Here is a 9,148-nt window from a genome sequence, read left to right as displayed (position 1 = left end):
GAAATTGTATATATTCTCGGATTTATAATGTTATCACTCCAAAGAATATTATTTGAATTACGTCCGTCAAAATTCCTCAAATATGATTCTCAAGGAAATATTGATTTTTCTCGGTGACTGACTTGTAACTTTCTCTTGCCTCCCCGATAGCGCGTCGTTGCCTTGTAATCAAGGGGTCCCGGGTTCGATACCCGGTGGACGCACATAGTGGTCCCACTTTAAACTGTAGGTCTAGTCCCGATTAGCATTACTGTGCATAAAGTGGACTTAAAACACCAAATAAATCCAATCCAATTGTAACTTGCTCCAGTGCCGGATCTACAACCCGCAAAACCCCGCAGTGCGGAGTGGCCCGGAAACAAGTAAGCCTTTAGGGGGACCCTCAGCCATTGACATAGTAGAGGGTTTGTATATGTGCATATAAAAAATAAACGTAGTTACTCAGAGGTATAGAAACGAATACAATATCCTAGGTAAAGTTAAAGTTCCCTGTGCATGCCATCAGCTATTCATTGATTTCAAAAAAGCATATGATTAGGTCAAAAGAGATAAATTATATAATATATTAGTCGAGTTTGGAATAACTAAGAAGCTTTTTAGTATGATAAAAGTATGCACCAGTGAAACAGAAAGTAAAGTTCGTGTGGGTATTAATGTGTCTAACAAATTTACAATTCATGATGGTTAAAACAAGGAGATGCATTATCTCCATTGCTCTTTAATTTTGCCTTAGAATATGCTGTTAGGAAGATAAAAGAAACTAACGAAGGACTAAAATTAAATGGTGTGACTCAGTTGTTAGCATATGGAGATGATGTAGACTTATTAGGAGACGATATAAATACAATTAAGAATAATGCTAAAATATTTTTCAAAACTGTTAAAGAGATAAGTTTGGAAGTTAACAAAGAGAAAACTAAATATATGCTTACAGGCCGAAACCAAGTGTTAGGTAATAATCAAAATCTAATTATTGATAACAACTCGTTTGAACCAGTTTCCAAATTCAAATACTTAGGAGTAATATTAACAAGTGAAAATGATATTAAAGAGGAAATAAAAAGTAGGCTTAATTCAGGAAATGCATGTTACTTTTCTCTTCATAAACTTTTGTCTTCTCGTTAATATCTAAGAAACTAAAAATTAAAAGATACAAAACAGTAATTTTGCCTGTAGTATTATATGGGTGTGAAACTTGGTCCCTTACATTTAAAGAGGAACATAAATTGAGAGTATTTGAAAATAAGATCCTTAGGAAAATCTTTGGACCTAAAAGGGATGAGGAGACAGGTGAATGGAGAAGGTTACATCATTTAGAACTACATAATTTATATTCATGTCCAGATATTATCAGAATAATTAAATCAAGAAGACTTAGGTGGGCAGGCCATGTGGCACGAATGGGAGAGAAAAGATGAGTTTACACGATTCTTGTTGGGAAACCTGATGGTAAGAGACCTGTAGGAAGGCCAAGACGAAGATGGAGGGACAACGTTGAGATGGACCTAAGGGAAATCGGTAGGGATGGAAAAGAGTATATAGATCTTGCTCAAGATAGGGACAGATGGAAGGTCTGTGTTGCTGCAGCCATGAAACTTCGGGTTTAAGAAGGCTAGAGAGTTAGTTAGTTAGTTAGTTAGTTGTGCATGCCATGAAGGCACATTTAGGATATGTTGGGGCAGAGCCCCACATATTTTCGATGCCGGACATCTTGGAGGTGATGTGATCAGCACCACGCTCCGGCCGCATTTACACCCCCCCCCATCCAACGGGTATCATTTGATTTGATGCTGAGTGGACCCTGGATCAGCTTTTTGCGGGGACAAAGCCGGAAAAATTCCGAGCTTAGATCAAATCGGGCTACAATTTCATGAGAAAATAGTGTCATATATGTATATTACATCACCACCGATGTCGAAACCGGGAAGGAGGGACAGAGAGTTCTAGTTTGACCCCCTTATAAGGGCCCCAATGCATATCTTCCAACATATTACATAACGTTTGCACACAGAAACGTCACACACAACAGGTGGGAAATTACTCTGAAATGGGCAGAATCAATAATGTGGGACTATCACTCAGTTTGAGGGTGTTTCTTGTGCTTGTGCGTTTACTATTTTAGTATTTCCTTTTTCAAACTGACAATTAATTAAGGAAAACGCATGGCATATTATGAATGAATATCGGCGAGAATAGAGGAAGAAGCATATGAATACTGCAGTCTTCATGCTCTTGAATGAGCCATTCAATTGCAAAATAGGCTCCTTTGTTTCCCTTCGGAAATGTCAAAAATCGCTCGTCCAGATGAAAATTTTATCTTGGGGCTTTCCTTTTTTATGTAAATATGTGTGAAGATATTAAACTCCTATAAAAGATTGTAAGAATAAGTATTATAAACAGAATATGATAAAAAATTCTGTCAAAAGTTACATGTAAAATATTATGTTGTATAATTACATCATCACAATAGTGCAGTGATTTTCTTGTCCAGCTAATAAAGTTCGATGTACCCTGATATATATGTTTTGTTGTCAAATACAGTTATTGCAATTACTATTTTTCAAAGGTTAATTCAAGTGTATTAGGTTCCACCTTAAGGAAAAAAATTGCCCCTCTTCCCGCAAACAGAAAGAAATCAGTATTTATGCTTTACTTAGCTTTACCCCCCTACCAAATCTCTTAACAAATCTGCACCTATGCACATCACCCCCTTTCCATTTTTTTTTTTTAAAAATGAGTTGAATTCAATATGCCGGCCACTAATATGGTGGACATCCACTTGGAACACACCAGCGTGGTTCCCCCTAAGCCTAACCTGTTTCTATCAAATGTACCCAGCCTAACTCCTTTACTTTTTATAGGGGGTGTTAACGTACTTTTAAATCACCCTGTAGGCCCTCGTATGTGAGTTTGTCAACATGAGATCAAGAATTACACACGCATTATATATGTGTAATATATATATATATATATACATACATACATACATACACACACACACACACACACACACACACACATATATATATATGTATATATATATATATATATATATATATATATATATATATATATATATATATCTGTTTGTGTGTGTGTGTGTGTGTGGGACGGTAGGTAGAGGGGACCTTTGGTAATATTTTGCGGGGGGGGGGGGGTGCAAGATTTGTAGATCCGGCACTGACTTGCTCTTACATTATTGATAATGAAGATTTTCCTGGAGTTACAACTCGTTGACTTGCAATATTCAATCATCAAACGACTCATTTGCATTTTATTTTGCTTGCCCTTTTCGTAATGTTTCAGTAGTTTGAAGAGCAGGAGGTTTCTGTAATTGTTTAATTGTTTTGTGCAGGAATTGATAAGAAATGTTTATATTTTATATTTATAATTTTATTCATTATTTTCCAAACTGTAGGTGATAACCGATTTTAACAAAGAAGTCTTGCGGAAAATTCAACTGTACAGCCAGCATATTTGCCTTCTTAGATGGTTCCTGGAGCTGGGGCAGTGTTGACATGGGTGCTTCCGACAAGATGGCCTGGAAGAGGGGCGGTGTGGACAGCACCCCTAGTGGCAGCTACGTATCTATAAGGACACAAAACCAAAACAATATAGCTAAATAGATTTCTATCTGAAATAAATTCTGTATCAACTAGAATATATTACTCTATACACGGTTTGTTTTCTATGTGTGCCACATATTCCAGACAGCATATTATTGAATAATAAAAAAAATACTTGTGCAAATAATATGGTTTTATGTAATCGTCAAATTATCTTTCCTTGTTAATATTAAGTAAACTATCATTAAATCAATATATTTATAAACTGAAATGTATATAATTAATATTTATAGAATATACAGGGTGATTCAGAATTCCTATTACACACTTCTAGGGTTGTAGAGGGGACTTACTAGATCAAGTTTTGAGAAGGAACCCATGTCTGGAAACGTACCGTTTTGGTACTAAACAGGTGACAAGATCACATAATTTCACATCTCCCGCTTCACCTGATGTCAAGTGTGCTGCTTCCAACGTCCTCTGTTTACAATCCAGTGTGCTTCCACTTCCACGTCAGTTGCTATTCAGTCGTCGCGGAAGACAGTACAGTATGGTTGAATACACGTTTGCCGAGAACACCGACATATTGTTAATTTACGGCGAATCTGGACGAAATGGTAGAGCTGCGCAACGTCTGTATGCAGAACGTTTTCCGCATCGTGTCACTTTATCACATACCATTTTTGCCCGATTAGAGCAACGGCCGCGAGAAACAGGTAACTTTAAAGTTAACAGGGCCGACTGTGGTGCTCCACGGACATGCCGCACTCTCGACGTTCAAGTGGAGGTCCTTCATCGAACTGACGAGAATCCGTCCACGAGTACTCGCACCATTGCACGTCACATGAATGTGTCTCAGAGCAGCGTCTGGCGTATTTTTCATGATCAGCAGCTTCACTCGTACCACCCCCAGAGGGTACAGGCAATGGGTCCGGCAGATTTTGTACCACGTGTCAATTACTGTGCATGGTTTATACATCGTTGTGTGGAAGTTCCTGAGTTTCCTCGGCTTGTTCTTTTTACGGATGAAGCACATTTCACCAGGGAAGGTGTTTTCAACAGTTGGAACAGCCATATTTGGGATGACGAAAATCCTCGTGTCACACATGGATTTCAGCAACGGTTTGGCATCAATGAATGGGCTGATATCATCAATGGTCGTCTGATTGGGCCGTATCTTCTTCCGGGCCGGCTAACGGGTCCGAGCTGCTTGACCTTCCTGCAAGAAGTACTGGCGCAATTCTTGGACGATGTGCCGCTGCACTTTCGCCAGCACATGTGGTTCCAACATGATGGCTCACCAGCACACTTTTCCCATGACATCCGACAACATCTCAATCAAACATACGGTGACAGGTGGATAGGTCGTGGTGGACCAACTAACTCCTTGGCCACCACGATCGCTGGATCTAACTCCTATTGACTTTTTCGTATGGGGCCACATGAAGAGTCTTGTTTATGTATGAGACTCCTGTAGTGTCGGAGAAAGACCTTGTTGCACGAGTTCTGGCTGCAGCAGACACGATTCAGCACACACCAGGTATTTTTTGATCGTGTGTATGCAAACATCCTTCGGAGATACACTGTTTCTGATAGCAAAAAGAACTTCAAAGTTGTCACATTGAGCAGCTCTTGTAGTGACGCACGTAAAGCAGGAGATGTGAAATTATGTGATCTTGTCATCTGTGTAGTACCAACACGGTACGTTTCCGGACATGGGTTCCTTATCAAAACTTGATCTACTAAGTCCCCTCTACAACCCCTAGAAGTGTGTAATAGGAATTCTGAACCAACCTGAATATTGCAGTAATTCACAAATATAACATATTTGGTTCGAAAACTTAAAATATGTAAATTATGTTATTACCTGATAATATGATATCTACATGGATATTGTAAAAGAGTATTTAACTATTTTCCAAAGGAAGGAAACAATTTACCTCATTTGTGTTATATCTTATAAGTAATTTATGTTTTTAAAAGTATAGTGTTGTGATTTCCATTTCTATTAAAAAGGTACTTAAAAATAGTGAAGTGTTAAAATTTGGGATTTAGAAACCTGAAAGGAATAACATTTCCAGCTTACACTAACAAAATAATACATGGAATTTTAAGACCAGACTTACGGAGCACCAGCAACTGGGGCTGCAACGTGAGCGGCGAGAGGAGCAGCCCAAGAAGCGGCATAAGGAGCGGCGAGAGGACCAGCCCATTGAGCGGCATAAGGAGCGGCTACGTGAGCGATGGGGGCAGCCAGTGGAGCACCAAGGGTCCTGTAGGTGGCGATTCCTGGCAGAGCAGAAATCAAACCGCCTGCAGAAGCGGCGGCCACGACGGCAAGGAGAACAATCAAGAACTGTAATAAAATTAAAAGATGCATTATGTGAAACGAAATTATTATGGATTTCTTGTCATTTACAGTCACTATGAAACCATATAAAATGTAAATATGTTGCTTCTAATTTGAAGTACAGAACGATATATTTGAATACTAAAATTGGTAAACGCTGTAAGTGCCACAATATTTCAAACACCGTTTTCCACGTTAAACTCTGAAATGTGCCATGCTTTATAATGTGGTAAACATGAAAAGTGGCTGTTAGCTCTCTAAGTAGTTCAAAGGGCGTGTAAAGAGGTCACTAGTGTGCACGTTCGTAATGTGCTGAATGATGCGATTTCCCAACACTTTCGCTTTTGGCACTTACAACGTTTACCACTTTTAGTCCTCATTTCATGAAAGAGAACTGAATTAATTTTCTTGCATGCTGTGTGTTTTTATTATGCATTTCATGTTTATCGTCGTTTTCAATCTCTTTAGACTAATTGCAACGATGATGGTGAGTGATAATTAGATTAAATTCTTATGAGACATTCACAAATGAACTCTTACGTTTGATCTGGCACTTGAGATACTGTTTATTCGTGATAGCATTCTCTACGTAAGGTGTGCCGGTCCCCGTTGCGGAGTGGTTGGCATATCGCGCTACGACGTCAAATGTCCCAGGTTCGAATCCCGGCCTGGGCATAAATGTTTGTGAGTGTCCATTCATTATTTGCATCATATCATCACTCACCTGCATCTTTGCACATTAGCCAAAAGTGGCACAAAAGCGAATTAAAATAAAGCAAATCAATCAATCAATCAAATTTACATAAGGTGCTACTTGAAGGTGACGAGAAGGAATTTCTGTTCTCTAGTAACATAATCGCCGTTCTGGTTGCAAATATTTGCCATTTAGGGAGGCACTATAAAATTTGAATAAGATTTCGATGGTTCAAAAGGAAGTTATTGGAATATCCACAGCACGAAAGAAAATTCCACAATCCTCTAGATTTGTACGACTGAGCACTATTACTCGTAAATAATGATGGGAAACAGCTTTCTCTAATCTTGTCGTAGTAATTATATTATTATAGTTATGATTCCTGTCACAATATAATTAGCTAATGGTATGTAAGTGTGACTTTAACTGTGTTGGAACCGTGGACTTCTTCAAAATTTCACGGATACAACGTTAAGTGAGACAAACGAGGGCTTTTTCCTATAGAACTTTGATCTAAATGCAAGAAAATTTTACATACAGAGATTCCATACTAAGAAAACAAATAAAATATATGTTTTCAGTGAGGAGGATGCAAAATGAAGTAATTCTGTCACAATCAGAATCTTCATGAACATAGCTGCAATTTAAATTAAAAGTATTTTTGAACTTCAAAGAATCAGACCTGTTCTTCTAAGCTATTTTCTGTAGAGTACGTATGATCATATTCAAGAAAATACATCGGCAGATGGTGTAAATGTAACACTCAACGCAACTCTTACCTTCATTGTAAGTTTGATATTTTCTTCTATGTCCTGCAGTAGAACTGAAGTACTGATCTTGTGTAATGCAACGTGTATATATAGGTGTTCAAAGAGAGTGTAAGAATGGCAAAGACCTTCAAAGAGCAAAACGCTCTTTATACAATCTAGTACACACCCGTTAGGGTGTTAAAGAATACTTGAAATAGCAGGAAGTTGTGGGTGTGGTCACAAAATAATTCATTCAGGAATGCAAATCATTGTTTGTTTCCTAGTAGAATTCACTTGGTTACCTCCACGATTCAGTGTATATCGTGACCACAGTAACTGATTTTAATGTTTTCCTGAAGCATAGTCAAGTTGTTGACTGATCTGAGAAAAAAATAGATGAAATTAAATTATAATAATTGTTGCAAATTACAGTAAATAATATTTAAATTTCATATTTTTCCTTCTAATTGACCATGTTAGTTCGTTGGTTATCTAAGTTGTACTAACTTTGATACAGTGATCCTAATACTTTCGGTATTGTGATATCCAAACGTGGTGTCGCCGACCTCCGTGGGGGAGTGGTTAGCACAGCGCGCTACGACACCAGGGGTTCTGACTTCGAACACCGGCCAGGGCATGGGTATACTTAGTGAGTGTCCCTTCATTAGTTTAACCATACCATCACTTATCTTCATTAGCCAAAAGTGGCAGAAGAGAGACGTAAATGACCTAATTCAATCAATCAATCAAACCAAACTTGGTATCATTATTTCTATTTTTTTTATTTCGGTTGCTGTACGTTGCATAATTCCCTATTGGGTTACACGCAACGATAAGAATGAATGATGAACTGATAAAACAGACAGAATGTTACGTACATTCCTAATGAGATTTCGAGCCTGGCACCTCTGGCTTCGTAGCTCGTTACACTGTGATCACTCTTCCAAGGAGGCAGCTAGCATTATTCTAGTTGTCAGTGAGCGCTAATGTGTTTTTTGTCTGTAAATTGGTATTACATACCATCTATGCTGTAAAGTGTGATTACTTGAAGAAAGTAAATGAGCCAATATTTTGTTTATAATGTTATGAAATTTATAATAATTAAAATATATATTTAACATATATTCCATTTCGATTTCTCTCTTTAAATACGCTCATTCAATGAAGGAAATCTCTAAATAAGGTATAGTGAATATAAATGTAGTACGTAGTTAGCAAATATAACATCAATGAAAGCAATTTCTGTGATAATAATAGAGAGTAGAGCACAATGCGCTACGACGCCAGGAGTTAATGGTTCGAATCCAGACCTGGATGTTCTTCGTATGTTTCACTTCATTAATTCCATCCTATTATCACTCTTCCACATTGATACGATTAGCAAAAATAGGCAGAAAGGCGACGTAAAATAACCTATTTCGTTTCGTTTAAGTGGTTAAGAAGCAATAAACACCCAAATTTAATCCACATATCTTCGTGTGAGAACCAGAGGGACGTAATTCCAATTCATCAAATTTACAGGAGAGAATAAATAATGTATTCTTAGGAATATTTACAACTCTTAAGAAAGAGTCGGTAAATTAGAGATACTTGATTCCACTTTACTCGTAATACGATTAGAAGTGGAGATATGTTGATATGATTTCAAATTCAACTCTTCAGAGGACATATTTAAACAAAACTGAAAACCATATTTTTGGAGTTAGGACGAAATACACTACAATTAGAGAATACAAAAGATGAACAAATTATTAATATATTGCATATGTGTTAATTAGTATCAAGCTGT

The 9,148-nt window shown here is 37.6% G+C and overlaps 1 protein-coding gene across 1 annotated transcript; it reads right to left on the bottom strand.

The window, feature by feature from the left end:
- Window positions 1-3,382: 3,382 nt before the first annotated feature.
- Window positions 3,383-7,481, bottom strand: LOC145987878 (uncharacterized). Its single transcript, XM_083122667.1, has 3 exons — window positions 7,390-7,481; window positions 5,693-5,922; window positions 3,383-3,588 (listed from the first exon to the last, which is right to left on the bottom strand). Exons 1-3 carry the CDS (start codon window positions 7,393-7,395, stop codon window positions 3,486-3,488), a joined length of 339 nt encoding a protein of 112 aa, XP_082978793.1. The 5' UTR covers window positions 7,396-7,481; the 3' UTR covers window positions 3,383-3,485.
- Between the last annotated feature and the right edge of the window lie 1,667 nt (window positions 7,482-9,148).

The sequence above is a fragment of the Lepisma saccharinum genome, chromosome 1 (genome assembly GCF_977018435.1).
Source record: "Lepisma saccharinum chromosome 1, izLepSacc3.1, whole genome shotgun sequence".
Lineage (NCBI taxonomy): Eukaryota > Metazoa > Arthropoda > Insecta > Zygentoma > Lepismatidae > Lepisma > Lepisma saccharinum.
This window is presented reverse-complemented; position numbering and strand designations above follow the sequence as displayed.

Coding starts and splice junctions, on each gene's coding strand:
- LOC145987878 (XM_083122667.1), bottom strand. Junction 3,589..5,692: donor GCCCCAGTTGCTGGTGCTCC/GTAAGTCTGGTC, acceptor GTGTCCTTATAG/ATACGTAGCTGCCACTAGGG.